Source organism: Mesoplodon mirus (assembly GCF_964341445.2).
Source record: "Mesoplodon mirus genome assembly, chromosome: 18".
NCBI lineage: Eukaryota > Metazoa > Chordata > Mammalia > Artiodactyla > Ziphiidae > Mesoplodon > Mesoplodon mirus.
This window is the reverse complement of record NC_138994.1, coordinates 10041917-10061186: the sequence shown is the minus strand read 5'-3', so window position 1 is coordinate 10061186 and position 19270 is coordinate 10041917. Positions and strand designations below refer to the sequence as shown.

At 37.1% G+C, this 19270-nt stretch overlaps 1 protein-coding gene across 4 annotated transcripts in view; it reads right to left on the bottom strand.

The window, feature by feature from the left end:
- The window catches only part of TANC2 (tetratricopeptide repeat, ankyrin repeat and coiled-coil containing 2), a 354826-nt gene that overhangs the window by 159509 nt on the left and 176047 nt on the right, over window positions 1-19270 (bottom strand). For 2 of the 4 annotated variants that reach the window (XM_082602709.1, XM_082602711.1), the window contains exon 5: window positions 15133-15243. The exons of the other annotated variants lie outside the window; for them this stretch is intronic. In XM_082602709.1, coding sequence (XP_082458835.1) covers window positions 15133-15243 — 111 coding nt within the window. The remainder of the gene's footprint in view (window positions 1-15132; window positions 15244-19270) is intronic. 4 annotated transcript variants of the gene reach the window in all.

Here is a 19270-nt window from a genome sequence, read left to right as displayed (position 1 = left end):
AAATTCCTCAGGCAAGTCCATAAATACTGACATATATGGAAACTTTTTTTAGTGTTCCTAGGGGAAACAATTTGGGGTGGAAGACGAGATGCCACTTCCAATACCTTCGAACTTAACTGCAGGAACCTGGTTCTGAGTTCTTCCAGCTGGGGATAAAGGTAAGGGGAATGGAGGTGGTGTAAGGTTGTAAGAAAATGGGGCTAATAAAAGAGCTGTAGAACTAGGGGTACTGTACAGAAGTGAAAGAGTAAGTTAATTCTAATTTAGAAGTCTGACAAGAGCTGTAATACTGGTATACTAAAAAAGCGCTTACCTCACACAGCATAGCTTCAGTGCCATGAGATGACTAAATCAAAATCAGTTAATGTGGAAAGTGATACACCACCAAGGCATTAATAGATTCCAAAGTCATGTCAAGATCTGCCTTTGTCACTGGGAATGATGTTATGTGAAAAAAAGGTATGGAAATAAATGAAGACCACCCAAATAAGAAAAAGCAAAGGCTATTTATTCAGAGCTTGCTATAGCAGGGGAATCAGCTACTATCACTTGTACCTGGAGGAGACTTAAAAGGCAGGCAGAGGAGTTGAAAAGCTTTATAGTGGGAAAAAAAGGAGAGGCTTCAGGTATGCCCTGATCGGAGGCACCTGGCACAGAAGAGCTGAAGGTGGGCTAACTAGAAGCATCCTACATGACTGGCTAGGTGTGTGTATTTAGCCTTCTCTGGTTACTCCTAAGTTGCAAGTGAGGGCAAATACTAGGGAAGCTGTCAGTTAAAAATCAAGCCCTGGTCATTTAGTTCCAATAGTTACAGGGGTTACTTTTGGCTTCCTGGACTGGTTATTAGAGATAGTAGTCTTACTTCCTACAAGTCTGACTTGTAGATAGTAAGTTGGGTTCCTAGGCTATCTGCTGCAAATTGGGTGTCAGAACTCTATTTTTTTTTTTTTTTTTTTTGCGGTACGCGGGCCTCTCACTGCTGTGGCCTCTCCCATTGCGGAGCACAGGCTCCGGACACACAGGCTTAGCGGCCATGGCTCACAGGGCCCAGCCGCTCTGCGGCATGTGGGATCTTCCCAGACCGGGACACGAACCCGTGTCCCCTGCATCGGCAGGCAGACTCTCAACCACTGTGCCACCAGGGAAGCCCCAGAACTCTACTTTTATACATGGTCTGGTCATTGTATATATATTCAGTTTCTCAAAGGATAGTGTTAAGTTTATTCATGTATTTATTTTATTTTTCCTGACCTTTGCGGATAAATGTGTCACATTTGGTTGGCAGATATTTTCCTGAAATCCTCATTCTTTGTTTTATACTCATTGATTATGTTCTCTAATTACATTTATTACAATTCACTCGTAGCTGGTTGATTTCAGTTGGCTGCCATGGCCGAATTCTTATCCAGTGAAGCTTTAAGCCCCTTCCCATATGCTAGTCACATTGGCCTTGTAGGTGGACTTCTATGGAAGGAGAAAGTTTAGGAATTTAAAGCAAATGGGATACCACGAATAAAAAAACCACTGAAAGAAATACTACTTCCCCTTTCTCAACACCATAGTGAAATTACATTATAAGCACAGATTAAGAAATCATGGTTCCAGTTGTTCACGCTTACAAGCCCCTCTGTAGTAAATTAGAAAAAGACATATTCTTAAGTAGAGAGAAAACCATGTAATTTACACATATTTATAACATACTAAATTTTTTTTCATTTTGCCTTCCTCTGACTTTTTAGGTTCATTTCATTCATTCAACACACACTGAATGAACACCTACTATGTATTAGTCAGTCACTGCACTAGGCACTGTGGATACAGTGGTAAGCATAAAGGAGAAAATGTGTAAATTGTCCAGATGAGTGTTTTTGGTCATTGTAGTGTTTTTTTTTCTTCTTGTTTGAATATTTAAGAAGAAATGATTTAGGGATAACTGTTATTCAAAAGCTTTCATTAGAGAAATGCTGTGATGATTCACTTATAGTTTAATTCCTTCTCTCTAAGGCAGAGAGCATATAATCTGGGTCATTATAAAAAATGTTACTTGATTAGGGACCAGATAAGGCATTTGTTGTACTAGAGAATTCATTGTATAGAATAAATTTTAACTAAGAAAATAAGCATCATTGCTCTGGTAAGGTACCAAAAATAGCATCCATATTTTATGCCCTTGACTGTAATGGAAGTTTTACTTGTATACAAATGAATTCTAACCAGAGTTCTTTCACTTTAAGACTTATAAACAGAAAAATTATTAAATTAAACAAATAATATCTTTACATTTTAAGGGTAGCCTTCTGTTCTACAGTATCAAAGATGATTTACATGGATTAATAGAAAATTGAGTCTTTAATATATGCACTAGGAATTTTGTGGTAAATACAAAAAATATATTACATGGCTTTTGATATTCAATGTTTTAATGAAACATTAACCAGCAGATAAGAACATTCCTTTTAAAATTGGTTTGCAACAGAGCCAAGCAATAGAAAGCCAGACTGTAGTAAGCCTGTGTCTCATGATCCTCTTCAAACACTAAAGAAACTCTCCAATCATTTTGCATGATGACTCCTATTCCCTATTTAAATTTTTTTTTTCTGGCAGCAATATAAACATCAGCTTCATCCACTCACAATTATAATTTAACTATTACGGCTATTGTAGAAGGTAAGATGAAAGCTGAAAACATAATAATGTTTAACTTACCTCAGTAATCTATAAAATACGTTTGGGATTTGTGACTGGATGAAACAGACATTTTCCTCCCCAATCTAATAGTAATAGGTCAAATAACACCAGAAAGACAATAGGCGCAGAAAGGCAAGTTTTTCAACAATTCAGTATCATGGGTAATATCATAATCACACTTGGCAAAACTTGCTAAAATTTGATGCAAAATACTAATTTCTTTGAGATTAAGTTCCAAGTCCAAACAGGAGACAACTTCCTCAAAGAGATGGACCATGAACCAACTCTAAGAGCCTGTTTCAGGGCTTCCCTGGTGGCACAGTGGTTAAGAATCCACATGCCAAGGCAGGGGACACGGATTCAAGCCCTGGTCCAGGAAGATCCCACATGCTGCGGAGCAACTAAGCCCGTGAGCCACAACTACTGAGCCTAAGCTCTAGAGCCCGTGAGCCACAACTACTGAGCCCACGTGCCTAGAGCCCGTGCTCCGCAACAATAGAAGCCACTGCAATGAGAAGCCCGCGCATTGCAATGAAGAGTAGCCCCTGCTCGCAGCAACTAGAGAAAGCCCATGTGCAGCAATGAAGACCCAACGCAGCCCAAAATAATTAAAATAAACAAACAAACAAATAAATAAATAATTTTTTAAAAGGCCTGTTTGAAAAGAGAAGTTCTTTATATTGATATTTAATCAACCGGCTAATACCATCAGTTCAATTTCTTAGTAGATAGCTCCCAGAATTTATGGGGACTGGTTTGTCCAAAGAGGTAGTGTTCTAAGACTGTTTTAGCATACAGTCTGTTCCCATGTAGCTTCATGGGGAGCATAGAACAGAAAAATAAAAATGTATACATACCTTCAGATGTATACACCATCTACAAATACAAATGCTAGAATTTTTTTCCCCCAAAGGAAATAATGATGGTAGGGACCTTTCAGTAATTGGAAACCTTCCAGCTGATGACAATTATTAAAAACTGGACAAAATATATTTTTAAAATCTTTTTAAAAGAAAGCATTAAAGATCCAACAAGATGGGGCTTCCCTGGTGGCGCAGTGGTTGAGAGTCCGCCTGCCGATGCAGGGGACACGGGTTCGTGCCCCGATCCCGGAAGATCCCACATGCCGCGGAGCGGCTGGGCCCGCGAGCCATGGCCGCGGAGCCTGTGTGTCCGGAGCCTGTGCTCCGCAACGGGAGAGGCCACAGCAGTGAGAGGCCCGCGTACAGCAAAAAAAAAAAAAAAAAAAAAAAAAAAAGATCCAACAAGATGGTGGTAAGTCACCATTATAAGAACAGGGAGAAGATGGAAATCAGACATGGAGATCTTGCCCAGCATGGAGGGCCACTTTAGCACTGGGGGCATTTCTTAACAGGGAAGAAATGACTGAGCAGCTGAGCTGTGTGTTTAGCTCTCTCACAAGGTCAGGGGAACAAAAATGAAGTCTAGGATATGCCAGGAGTGGGAAATCTAGTAAAATGCCCCATACTTTAGGCTGAGACCCTTAAGAGCTACACCCTAAGGGTAAAGATGAACCAGAAGTAAACTAGGTCCTGCAGTCCTGATTTGTGTCATTTCATTGGCTTGAAAACTTCACACCCTGAACTTGGATTGAACTGGTCACAGGCGGCAGAAGCAAATGAAAACCTTCTCTGGAAAAAAAAAGAAATCATCCTACTTTCAGATTACTTCTACACATATTTTCAAATATTAAATCCAGCACACAAAAATAATTAGGGGTATGAAAAGGCAAGAGAATTAGCAGAATAACAGGCAAAAGAAATAATGGTAAAGGTCATAGGGTTAGAGTAGTACAGTCAATCTTTTAAGATTATTCTTAACATAATATTGTAAAAATGTAGTAGAAAAGAGCTAGAGTCTGTGGGAAGATGAGTGGTGGAGATGGAGGAAGGAGAGAGCAGTGGGAGAGTTACAAGAATAAGAGTCATTTGATGAACACCATGTTGGAGAAGGTGAATATTTCCCTAATACCACTAGAGGTTATTGGTTGAGGAAATTCTCCTTTAGTTCTTCTCTTTTTAAAGTAACATTACATTTCAATTATTCAATCATGCATAATGCTTCCTCCTAGCAGAGCTAAACCATAGTAGCTAATAACAAATGATATTCTAAATAGTAGCTTATGTCAGTTAATGAATGATCTAAATCAAGAACTCTTGATGTGAGATCCTAGGATGATACACTTTTGGAAGTCTATGAATCTCCTGAAATTGCATGTTTTAATAGGGAGAGAGTAAGGGAAATTTTCATTCTTTCATCTTCCAGTTCTTCTTTGCCACCTCCTAAAAAAAGTAACGACTTCCTGTAACCCACAGCAGAGGTTGCAAACTCAAACACCTTCAGGATATAAGAAATTTTAATATATCTGGCATGGCTAGGCGTGATGGTAGTAGGAAATGATAAAGTGTATGTTGAGCTGCAGAATATACAGCCAGGCTGAAGGCACTCTATTTCTTTTCAATGTGCTTGCTAAACAGTTTTTGAAAACCTTATCTCAAAAAATGTGTCTACTGTTTTAAAATTAAGTATAAGTAGGAGGTTAAGATGGTGGTCTTGGTCTGAGATGTTTTCCAAGGTTCTAAGTCAGAGCCACCTCTCAATATGGAGGATCCAGAGGGCAGAAAATAGGGAAGACTGGTCCCTGGATGTAGATGGGAAAACTAGATCCATGTCAGGGTACCAGTGACACAGGTCACTGTCAATCCTCAACTGAGGGGAAAAAAAAGTGCCTTAGTTGGGGCAGGTACAGAGAAATCTAAGGAACCTTTAATCACAGGACCCCATCTCTTTAAAACAGAAGTGTTTGAATTTCTCCTACTTACCTTTCCTTTCCCCTACTTCCTTCCTAAATAACTGCCTTCTTTAAATTAACTCACCTAGAGCCTAAGTTAAAGAACCAACTTTTATGGAATATCTACAGTTGCATTATTTAGATACTTAGCTTTAGGGTATGGAATGGAAGTTAGCAATAATGTAACTTCCTTAGAAGACTCTAGTCTGATTCTTATTAATTTTGGTTTGCTTAGACTAGTTTTCAGATAAAACTACTACACAGGGCAAACAAACCTAAATGTTTTATTAATTTCTTCAAAACTCAGACAATATGCAAAATTTTGCACGTGGGTGCAATTTTCTGGAGAGGCTGTCCATAAATTTTATCAGTAATCCATATATATATAAAATGATAGTGTTGTACACAATGAACTTACCCAATGTTATATGTCAGTTATATCTCAATAAAGCTGGAAAAGGAAAAAAATGCTCCCTAAAAAGTAAATTTATCTCCTAATAATCCCACACTTTTTTTAAAAATTAATTTATTTATTTATGGCTGTGTTGGGTCTTCACTGCTGTGCGCGGGCTTTCTCTAGTTGCGGTGAGCAGGTGCTACTCTTTGTTGTGGTGCGCGGGCTTCTCATTGTGGTGGCTTCTCTTTGTTGCAGAGCACAGGCTCTAGGTGCGTGGGCTTCAGTAGTTGTGGCATGTGGGCTCAGTAGTTGTGGCACACGGGCTTAGTTGCTCCGCGGCATGTGGGATCTTCTCATACCAGGGCTCGAACCTGTGTCCCCTGCATTGGCAGGCGGATTCTTAACCACTGCACCACCAGGGAAGCCCCTATACTTTTTGTTAATAACTTAGACATACACAAATAAATTGGGGAAAAAAGTCCTACACACACACACACACACACACACACACGTATACACACACACACACAGATGGTGGTTCTCCCTTGTGCTATTTAGGAATAAAATTTTTATAAGATTAGGGACTCTTTGCATTTTTAAAAAAATCATTAGTTTAGCACTTAGTTAAGAGAACAGGCTTTTAAATGCTTATAATCTTCCATTACAACATCCCACTATTCTGATTCTCTCCCATTGGAAGTGGGAATCACTGTAGAGGCAGGACACCTAGAGATAGAAAGTACTCATTGCTTGGCAAAACTTACACTAGTTTCCTTGCCTACATAATTGCCCCCAATGTACAAGAAGTACTATGTGCATGTCAATGTATGATGAGGACTATTTGGCTGAAATGAAAAGCAGTATTTAACAAGCTCAAGAACCTTAAATGCTTCACTGAAATCTGTAAGACTGACGTTTATCACTGAATGTTCCTTTGGATTTTAAACTGAGGTTTCTAACAACTGCTTTGAACAGACATATGTTTGAGATACAAAATATGGTAAAAATGTGTTAATTGTGTAATACAGTATTTCCATATTATTCCCCTACTGACCTGGATTTCCTTACCCATCGTACGACGTATTCTAATGTGGAAAGCAAGGCATTTATATATTGCTCATGGTAAGAAAAGTATTATCCTCAAAAGTCACCTTTGTCTAAATGGCAAATGTATTCTCTGTTGGCTTCCAAATCTGGAATATATTCTAGAACCTGCACGTTAAAATAACATGATGTAGTTACCCAGACTTAAAGAGAAAAACACCATTCTAGGAACAAGTATTTCACTGGACCATAAGAGTATAGGTTAGGCAAGAAGAAAGAACTACAGATAGTTATTAGAAGGGCAGTAAGGGAATTTTGAATATAAAAGGGTAGGATACCAGGAATACTATGGAACTCTTCTATTGGAAGACAAGGATGAGAAGGATTCATGCTTCCAGAACACAGAAAGGTACATATCAAATACGTAGAAGAAGCAAGGAAAACTCATTGCTTCATTTAAACAACTTTCTTTAAAATTTCAATTTACTCCTTTGAGTGTGGGTTGGACCTGGTGACTTGCTTCTCAGGAAAAGAATACGACAAAAAGTGACAGGATGTCACTTTTGAGACTAAGTTATAAAAAACTGTCACTCTCATATTGCTCGCACTCTCTCTGCCTCTTGCTTGCTTGCTCTCATGAAGCAAGTTGCCATGTGTGAGGTGCCCTGTGGAGAAGCCCACATGGTGAGGAACTGAGGGTGGCCTCTGGTAAAGGCCAGCAAGGAACTGAGGCCCTCAGTTCAACAGCCCATAGGAACTGAATCCTTCCAACAACCATGTGCATAAACCTGAAAGGGGAGCCTTTTCCAGTTGAACCCTGAGATGACTACAGCCCAGGCTGTTTTTTTTTTTTTTTTTTCTGCTCCTCACAGCTTGCAGGATCTTAGTTCCCTGACCAGGGATTAAACCTGGGCTCTTGGCAGTGAAAGTGCTGAGTCTTAACCACTGGACCGCCAGGGAACTCCCCAGGCTGCATCTTGATTGCAGCCTGTGAGAGACCCTGACCCACAGAATGCAGCTAAGTAGCATCTAGATTCCTGACCCACGGAAACTGTGAGATAGTAAATGTTGCTGTTTTAAGCTACTAAGTTTTATGGTAATTGGTTATATAGCAATAGATAACCAATACAAGGACCTATTCACAAGGGTACTCAATAATGACAAACAGAATATAACCAACACTCCCCATATCTTATAATTTTTTTTTTTTTTTTGGTGGCCACAAGGCTTGTGGGATCTTAGTTCCCCAACCAGGGATCGAACCCAGGCCCTTGGCAGTGAAAGCGCAGAGTTCTAACCACCACACTGCCAGGGAATTCCCTAACTTTAAATGTTGTAATGAATAACTTCCAGATAAGGAAAAACAAAATGACAAAGAGGATTTTAAGTGACTTAGAGATGAAGGATGGCAGTGGTGATATCAGATACAGAATTCATAAATCTCTAGTTTCTTAGGTATCAAAACACAAGTCAAGGGGCTTCCCTGGTGGCGCAGTGGTTGAGAGTCCGCCTGCCGATGCAGGGGACACAGGTTCGTGCCCCGGTCCGGGAAGATCCCACATGCTGCGGAGCGGCTGGGCCTGTGAGCCATGGCCGCTGAGCCTGCGCGTCCGGAGCCTGTGCTCCGCAACAGGAGAGGCCACAACAGTGAGAGGCCCACGTACCGTAAAAAAAAACAAAAACCAACAAAACAAAACCAAAAAAACCCCACAAGTCAATCTTAGCTTTCTGTCTCTTCCTTGTTCCCCATGAATTTTTCATGAACATTGGGCTGCCGGAATGTATATACTGTTTAGGGAAAGAAAAACACAAAACATTTTTTTTAGAAATAAATGTATAATAATATATAAATGTGAGAGATGTTGTTAGTCATAATAACTGATGTTCCATTGTGCTAAGCACATTATGTGTATTATCTTATTTAATCATCACACCCTATGGAGTAGGGTTATTTTACAAATGAGGAACCAGAAAATTAGAAAGATTAAGTAATAGAAGTTATACAGCTAAGTGGCATAATTAGAACTTAACCAAGCTCATTTGATCCCAGGGCTATTTACCATTATGAAAAGCTGCCTCCACTAAAAAAAACAATCAAAACCCACAAAGCTTAGTATCTATACATGGACTGCTTATGAAAACAGGCCAGTGACAACAGGTTATGTGTGTAATTTTATCCTCTTTGCAAAGCGCTCATAAAAAGGATATAACCTTACCCATAACATTCTTAGATAAAGGGTAGTAAAGGCTCTGAAACACTTTAAAAATTGTAGCTAAGAGTTATCTAGCACTAACTATGGACCACATAATTGTCCTTATTATTTTACATATTCTATTACATCTTCATAGCATTCCTATGATACAGGTAATATTATAATCCCCATTTTACAGATAAGGAAAGTAATCATTCTTATGGTTAAGTAATTTGCCCAAGGTCACACAAGCACTAAGTGGTAGAGTCAGTATTTGAACACAGGCAGTCTGGCTCCAGGGTCTGTTGTCTAAACTAGTGCATTTTACTGCCTCAAAAAACCAAAAGTTAAAACTGTTTTCAGAGTTAATGAAAAAACTGTCCATTTGGATATCTAACTAAATTACGGATCTAAGCACCATACTCACAGCCCAAGTCTTTACAATTTGTGATGCAAAACACCTTGAAAAAAGTTAATCTAAAAGTGAGTTAAAAGATGGTTAACCTTTTAAATAATGATAAAATATGAATCAAGAAAACAACTGAAAATGTTCAAAGTGAAAAGTTCTATTCAACAAAGCACCTGTCCACGGAAAGAACTTTCTAACAGGTTAAGAACTTACTACTGGATAAGGGAGTGTGCAGAAGAAAAGCTATTTATTTTCATATTCTAGCTCTTTGGTGTGTTTATGTTCATAATCAGTTTTCAGGCAGTATCTCTCATACTTAAAATATACTGAAATTATTCCTGTTTATCTCTCTGCTTCCTATCTCTAGTTGCTACACTGACTTTCATATCCCGATTAGGGCAGCAATGAAGTTCATTTATACCCTTCATTTGATTTACAAGTCTGTCCACTACCCAACTTTTAGGTGCTTTTTGTTGTTGTTGTTCTAACAGTTGTACCATTAACAACCTTCATTTCATGTCAACCTTTATAACAGCATTTCCTTTTTCCTTTTTCTTGGAGGTGGGGGGAAGTGTGTGTTACAGACCATTTTGAGAACCTGTTATAGAAAGAAGTACATATATGCATATAGAATAGTGTTTGTATGTAATTTTAAGGAGTTTAGAACCCGCCTCCCTAAAGCTCACCTGTTTAATTCAGGTTAAAAATCTTGCTGTATACTCACTGTGTTTACAACATAGTAGACTTAAGGAATACAAATACAACATAACAGAAGATGTGAATTACAAGAAAAAGGCTTCTGGTATCCATATACCAATCAAAAATCAGAGGGTTTTATGTCTAAAGTATAAAATTCATAGCCAAAAAAAAAAAAAGCAAAAAAAAAAGCATGCCTAACTATTTAGGATAAAGATAACATTTGATCATGTTTTCAGGGAAAACATGGAAGGAAGAAAATGAGGAAGCAAATCATCCTTTTCTTCTAAGTGGAATGACCATGACTATACAGGAGTTTGAAAAAGAGAATTCAAGGAACTACTCACTTTATGTAAAATATCATCTATCAACCGTGGTTTGTACTTGTGCTATAGAACACCATGCTGATAAGAAATCCAAATGAAAAATCCTTTACAAATTCAAAAACTATATAAATATGAGTATGTACTTTCAAATAAGTATCATAAAACTCTCTTCCATTCTTCAGTTTCAAATACATCCTAATTTTGTTGTCACCTTAAATAACACTGTCCTTTGAAGGACAGTGCCATTTTTAAAGAGATTTAAAAGAATCTATTATAAAAAGATTAATCTCAAATTCCTCTGAAAGTATCTGCTGTGGATAAAAGCCTGTCTATTTTCAGAACATTGGTCTGGACTTTGGCCCTTAACCTTGCACATGTAGTCAAAAGTCCTATAAAACTGTCAACATGGCCTGCCATCTGCATCAAGGATCATTTCTATACTTGAAATTATGTGTTATAACATGCAAAATAAAAACTTTAAAAAAACTAAGACATAAGGAATGTTGCTATCCTTTAGCAGCACCTGATTACTGAAAAATTTCAATACAAATTCGTTGCAGAAATTTTAGAAAATGAAGAAAAGTATGATGATGATGATGAACAACAATAACAGGAAGGGTGCTACATACCTCTTCTTGTTTGTTTTGCCTGAGCTAATCATTTGTCACATACATTACTATACTTAATCTTAACAACTCTATGAGATAGATCTATTGTAAAAAAAAAAAAAGACCTATTTTTATCACAATCTTATAGACAAGGAATTTAAGACTATGAATGTTACATGTATTCACATAGCTAGTAGGCGACAGAGTCAGGAATTAAACTCAGATCTAATTTCAGAACCAGAGCTCTCATTCACTAACATATATTGCCCAATAAAGAAAAGTAAAATCATCTGTAATCCCACCAGCCAGACACAACCACTGCTAACCTGATCATTATCTCACCAATGCTACTTTCTCCTCTGACATCCAAACAATCCCAATTCTCTCCCTCTTTAGGCAACCAATGTTAGTTTGGTGTATTCTTCTGGACATTTTCCCCTTTGAATGTGTACTTATGTATCTATACAAATATATATATTTAATTTGTTAAATTATATAAGTAACATCATGTTATATGTAACGTTGCTGTGATAGGAAATTGAGGCACAGAGACATTACATGACATGCTTAAGATCACAAAACTAGTTAGGGGAAAATCATAATTGAAACACAATAAGACACATTTAACTAAAAATGACCCTAAACCTTTACATCTTGTTTTTCCTGATTGTTTAGAAAAACTTTAAGATCTTCTGTTATACACCTCAGGATCATCACTATAATAATAACAAAATTAGCTAACATTTATAAGCATTTACTATGAAACAAGCATTGTGCTAAGTGCTCTATATTTATTAATCTAAGATTACCATTTCCATTTTTACAACTGAGGAAACTGAGGCTTAGACAGGTTAAGTGACTTGCCTAAAATCACACACCTAATAACTAATGCTGTAGGTAGAAAAGTCAGAGGGTAGGGTGAGCATGTTCTTTTATTTTGGGAATTGTTTTATGGAAATCACTGATATCAGTTGGTTACCCTGAAAAGAGAATACAGCCCTGTCTCATATGAAAAAACTGAATTTTCTACTTTTTAATTTAAGGGTGAGTCAAGGGGTGCTTATAGAATTTACACAGTAATAGAATTAGGGACAATGTATTTCTGGACTATATTGTGTCCACTTCAAGAGTTCAACAATAAATCCTGTTTGTGACCTTCCACAAATCACTTAAATTCTCTAGGCCTTTATTTCCCCACTGTAAGACGATTATCAAACACAATTCACTTGACCTGGCCTACTCTGGTAGTTCAGTTATATAACATCATCAATCATCTCCATGGTTCAGCTGCAGAACCAAAACATACTGTTAACTTGTAACTTTTCCTCAGATTTTCTGCATATAACAAATCTGATTTGCGGAAGAGTAAAACAAATTAAGTATTCTAGAATCTAATGCTATGTAGACTGAATCCTTCAGTTTATTAGACAAATATTCTGGATCAACAGCTATATCCCATTGCAGCTTTCCCTAACTTTGCAGACCAAATATCAACAACTTGCTCTGGTTTGATCCACAGTTTCCTTTTTCTTGTAGGACAACACTGAAAACTAGTCATGGGTACACAGATACCATGTACAAAAAGACAGATCAGGAAAAATATATGTCAATTTCTCAGACACAAAAGTTTTATTCTTCCCACCTAAAATACAGGTACCAAAAGGTTTAAGTTAAGATAATAAGGAAACATCCCCAATTACTCCTCAGAAGTCAACAGCAGAATGAACCCTACAGGTTTGTAAGCAGCCTTCAGCAGCCCTGTAACCCGGTTGGTTCTCCAAGCGTGGCACCTCAGCCAGCAGCTTCACCATTAACTGAGAATTTGTTAGAGAAGTGAATTCTCAACCCACCCAGGCTTACTGAATCAGAAATTCTGGGGGTGGGTCTTGCAATCTGTATTTGAACAAGTCCTCCAGGTAATTCTTGAAGCATGCTAAAATTTGAGAACCACTGCTCGTTTAACCTTTAGCTTAGGACTGTTGCCTCTGTCAGATATACTCTTTTCCTAAATCTGCATGTGATAATGAATAAAGCAGGTGGAAGGAAGATATCAGATCACTAGTTTTAACTGCACTATTATGTATGAGTATACAATAAAATATGATCATTATTTGGTTAATATATCTTATGTAAGAGAAATTCAAAAAGGATGGATTATTTGCTTGCTTTATGAGTCTACTAAATTCATTTGTTTATTGTTAATTTTTGGTACTATATAGAAGATAATAGCTTCAGCCCTCAAGTCACTAATCTTATCTCAGTAGAAACTTCCACAGAGTTTAATAACTTTACTATAAAAGAACAAATCATTAAAAAGTTTCTGTGCCTTAAATCTATTTCAGATAAGAAAAGGAGAGACTGCAGTGTATGGCAATTAACATTTTGGCAACATGTTTTAGTTTCTTCCTGGTTTTCTGAAAATCTTAACTGAGGTTTAGTTTGGTTCAATTCCAATTCAGCAAAGATTCCTGCTTGTGGAAAATATACGTAAGTAATAACACGGACAAGATTTTTCACAGTGATTCAGCACTGGCATTCTAACCAACAGCAGCTACCTTGCTTCTTGACAATAACAAAAGCTAGATTAGATTAAGGATGTCAGATGGGCAATTAGGAAGTGAAAGATTAGTTTCCCCACAATCATTCTGATTTGCAAATCTGGAAAAGAAAAGGCCTCTGATAGGGTTTCTCGTCCAAAACTCAATGTAGGAATAGAGAATTAGTGCATTTATTTATTTTACTTTATTACACTAAAATTTGCATGAAGAAATGCAGAGCATAATATTCCCTTGCCCAAGAAATGTGACAGTACCTCAAAACATGAAAAAATTTTGTTCCTTTTAGAAATAGAAAAGCTATTCCTAACACATATCTGCGATTGATTTAAACTGAATAGTCATTTACAACAGTGGATGAAGCCCAAGTTTCTGCAACCTGCAAGCGAAATCCCAGAGGTCTTTCAATATTCAAAACTGATTCATAGAATCAAATGTCTCTGATTAGGTTTGGCTCAAGTTTTTGCCTACTGTCTTTTTTTTTAAAACATGTCTTATCTGGCTTCAGAGGTATAGTATCCTGCTATTTCAGATTACAGCTACTGATAACTTCCCTAGAACTAGAAATCACCTTATTCTGCTGATCTGTAATGCTGTAAATATGTAGTAGTTGCATCCACTGTGCAATTTTAATGAGCAGGAATAAACAAAAGACCTAAAACCAAGTCTTGTAAAGTTTTTTACTGAAGCTCTGATCTGTATACTCAACTAGAGCTGTGAACATTTCTGACACAGCTCTACAGACTCACTGTAGAGTGAGTGTAAAGGATGTTGCCAGGCAACTCGTCTAAGTTTGGAAGAATCTAAGCCTTGATAATGAGTCTGTCTCAGGTTTGCTCCCACACAAGAGGGTTTTAGTTAACTCCCACATGTGCTTACAGGCCATTCATGAGAAGAGGTATTTCTAACAGTGAGTGTCCAGGAGTCCAAATCAGGAACCTATAATATTTCTTTTTTAATTCAAGTATAATGCTTCCAACATCACAACTATTTTCTTTAACTGTCCAGAAAACCAACAGGGATTAGACAAAAAAGGTCATATGCAAAGGGCTAGTGTTGAATGAACATTTTCATTCACACTTGAACGTTCCTGATTGCACATGGCCAAAGCAAAATTTCAAGTATCTCAGATCACAAAAATCACCCTGAAAACGTATCTAATGGATTATTTTAATTCTTTTGAAAATTATCTTTGAAGCTGTTTTCAATACTTACATAATTATATCAATAATGAAAAAGGATGTTCAGTAAAAACAGTGCTCTAGTAAGGAAAATATGCAATCACAGTTGCAAAAGAGGTAACGGCTAGGTTTTATGAATAATATACATGCAAAACACTGCTCTGCTTGATGGGCCTGATCCAAACCTCCCTCTTTCAAAGCAGATACTTTGCATGCATGCTTACCAGGGCAGTATGCATCCACGTCCAGTTTCTGAGCTGAAGTGAGGGTTGGTGAGCCAAGCTCGGATTCTGGAATTCGTGGGCTCTCAACAAACTTTGCCTTCCTCAGAGGGGCTAAGGACAAAAAAGAGAGACAGAGAGAGAGGAAGAGAAAAAAAAAAAGAGAGGAAAATAGAAAGGAAGGAAGAAAGAAAAAGGAAAGAGAAACAGAGGGAAAGAGAAAGGAAAGAGAAACATAGAGGGGTCATGAGTAAGGGGAACAGCAGGCAACAGATGGAAGCACTTAAATGAACGACACACTCTGTCAGACTCAGATCAGGTTACCCTATTTTTTTGTGCCAGAAAAAAAATTAACTGCATTCTTCATAGAGGAGATGGGTCTTGTTAAAAAATCACTGCAAACTGGAAAAGCTAAAATCTAATAATAAAAACTATGAGCATAAGTTGTAACTGTCTATCACCTTTAGCTATTTTCTCTCTCCTTATAAAGCAAGAGCTTTCTTATTTTGTCTTCCTTTGCCGTTAAATATAGGTATTGACTGAGTAAAGTATAGGACTAAGTTTTAAGATTTTGTTTATAATAACTGTAATCAAAAGTCTTCTTTATCCAGAAATAACTATTATATAATACTGGGTTGTGATAAATACCTTAAGTAAGATTAATCTATTGATATTTAGCTTAACAAGGAAATCAATTACCTAACTGCTCAGCTGTTAGGTAAGAAGTCAAAACTGCTAGTGGACTAAAATATTACCTAGGCCATGCCAGTTTACAACTGGATGCTAAAGATAAAGAGATATGATTTAGTTACAAATATAATCATGAGGTCTATGGAACAGTAATACTGCATGCCATGGAAAACATTCATTCTTGTAAGAAATGAATGAATGAAAAAAGTATAATTCATGAATTGAAAGTTTTCATATTAAAAGCTCATATAAATTTTATTTAATGGTTTTAGGGGGAAAAGTTAAGGAACATTATTGATATACATTTAAATATATTAAAAGTTATAATTATGAAGATTGCTTTGGTACTTTTAAACTGAGTTCTATTAAATAAACTGTAATAGGGTGAAAGTGCTTATTTAGCATAATACTGGTGCAAAAGTAAGTTGAATCTGAAATTGACTTGTATGCATTACACATTATATCATAACTATAGGTGTCCCAGACATGTGAGTGCTTAAGATCACATTACTTTTTTCAAAAGTTTCTGCATGTTCTTCAAAATCCTCATCCATTACTGATTCACAGGGGGATTTTAAGTTATTCCTAAAAGACCCTGTAAAAAGTAATATAAAACTTTGTCATTACAATGACCAGAATTCTCCTCTATTTTCTTTGGAGGACAAAAATATAAAGTTTTTAAAAAACAGAAAATATTTTTGATATGTGCCAATACTCAAAACCTGCAGTCAACTAAACCACACTTTAAATCTTAAGGTATGTATGTATATTTTAAGTGTATGCTAAAAAAACCAAAATAAAGCCTTACTGTCTTCATGGCAACAAAGGCTAAGGGTGCTAACAGTATGGTTCTCTGCCAAAAGTAAGCTCTGGAATAGCAGAACTCTCACCTCTGAAGAGAGGTAAAACTTGAGCCTATTTTTTAAAATCACTATCACAAACGAAGATCTCAAATGATTTATATGCAAATCTGCAGGCTACTTATAGCCAATATTAGAATCTCTTTCACTCTAATCTCACCAATTCAAAAATAATGAAACATTTTATTTATCCAATATTGCTTTGTATAGGAGAAATTATTATAATTTAATTCTTAAATCTCTTAAGTCCTTTACTAGAATTTTATTATTTTATTTTATCATGGCAGTAGAATAATGATTTTACCTGCTGAGTTCTGACAAAGACAGCCCTGGTCCCTGTTCAAGGGACTCTATACATCTAAAAATCTTAATAACAATTTTTATAATGAAATTTGGGGCTAGTAGACAGACAGAAATCAGCAACTTAGGGTAGATATGTAAGAAAGAAATTGAAAGATGGCAGGAGAAATTGAGGGAGGTATGAAGAATGTATTAAGAATTATGAGATGGAGTCAAGGGGGAAAATCAGGATCCTAGAGATCTGTGAAACTCAACACCATGCAGACTCCTCTCTTTTCCCTTCTCAGGGGATCCCAACTGTTACCTTTATAGCTCATAGTGGACATTTCATTCTGTTTTTCTACCTTCATCTCTAACTGTGATCCATGGGACACTGTACATGTCTAATAATGAATTTTCATTATTTTATAAGGTAGATTATAATGTTACTCTCAGCCAAATTACAGAAAACTAGTGTTACCTGTAAGTCAATCACACAGAGGAGGTACAATCACAGGCATGACAGACTGTCCAATAGTCTTAACACTACTTGGTGGAGAACATAACAGGTCAAAACGGAAGATGGGACACAGTATTTCGTTTGGAAGCCTAGAATTCCAATATACTTTATTGTAAAATAAATGGTATATAAGATTAAACAGATGGGTAAAAGAAATCTTGTCAAAAGGGTTTACCAGATAGTTTTTTTAAAAAGTAGTTGAAATGAGATGGGTAGGGGACTCTAAAACCAAACCAGGTATTTTATTATGATATGAGAGATAACAGGAAACTACTGAACTGAAAAGAGATCTCAACCAACACTGGGAATATGATTCTTATGCTGTAAGAGACTTGAGTTTGGGAATCTGGCAGAGTTGAGAGGAGGATGCATACTGGTTAAGAATATGGGTTTAGTCATTTCAAAGATTGAGGTTGTAGCTCTAGTACTCATAAGTAATAAGAAACTGGGCAAGTCAGTTAATGTTACTAAGGCTCAGTTTTCTCAAAAAGTCACAGGATTATTATGAGGCTTAAATAATTCCAAGCATGGGGGGCCTCCCTGGTGGCGCAGTGGTTGAGAGTCCGCCTGCCGATGCAGGGGATACGGGTTCGTGCCCCGGTCTGGGAGGATCCCATATGCCGCGGAGCGGCTGGGCCCGTGAGCCATGGCCGCTGGGCCTGCGCATCCGGAGCCTGTGCTCCGCAACGGGGAAGGCCACAACAGTGAGAGGCCCGCATACCGCAAAAAGAAAAAAAAAAAAAAAAAAAAAAAAAAAATTCCAAGCATGTAAAGTACTTAGCATAGTGCTTGGATATGATGATATAGTTCATCTAGGAGTTTATTAAGACATGGAGCAGGGAGGGCAATGGCTATGGAAAACAAAGTAAGCGTGTGGTTCCAAGACATAGCATGGAGAGGCAGTATAACACGGTAATATAGTAATGAGGGGTTGGATAAGAGAAGAATGAAGGGTCTGAGCCCTGAAACCAGAAAGCCTAAGTTAGATCCCATCTCTTCCACTCTTTCCTAGCTGTGAGAATTTTTCTGTGCCTGAGTTTCTTCATCAGTTACTTGGAGCTAATAACAGTAGCTACACTCATGGGGGAGTTGTTAAGGATTACACTAATTAATTCAAATAAAATGCTCAGAACAGTGCTTAGAACAGAATAAATCCTCTATAAATGTTAGCTGTTTCTATCATTGTTTCTGCTGTTGTTGTCATCATCATCATCAACGTCACAGATGCAGCATTATTTGGAAAGTCTGAATTGTGTGTGTGAGAGGGGTAAAACAAAGACATTTAAGATGGCATGGGGGAATGACAAAAATGGTGATATTACCAATTTGTTTTTAAAATTGAGAAGGGAATAATGTTGAAGAAAACACGTTATACCTTAGAAGGTGGTAGAATACCCAAATCCAAGTTGTCTAGGTTAGACAATGAGAAATATGTGGGTATATAAAGAAAGTTAAACACTATGATTTAGACCACTGGTTCTCAAACTGTTGTGCCTGGACCAGCAGCATAGCATCATCTGGGAGTTTGTTAAAAATGCACATGATCAGACCCCATGTCAAATCAGCTGATGATCAGAAACTCAAGAGGGTACAGTCCCAGCAATCTGTGCTTAGCAAGCCCTCCAAGTGATTCTGAAGCACACTAAAGTTTGTAGACACTGAATCAGAGAGAGAGATCTATAAATACCTCATGAAAACAGATCATTAAAAGGCCTTTTCTAAGAAAAAAGTTGAAAGAAAACAGAAATCAAGCCCTCATCTCTTAAAGAATTAATGTCTATCATGAAAGTTA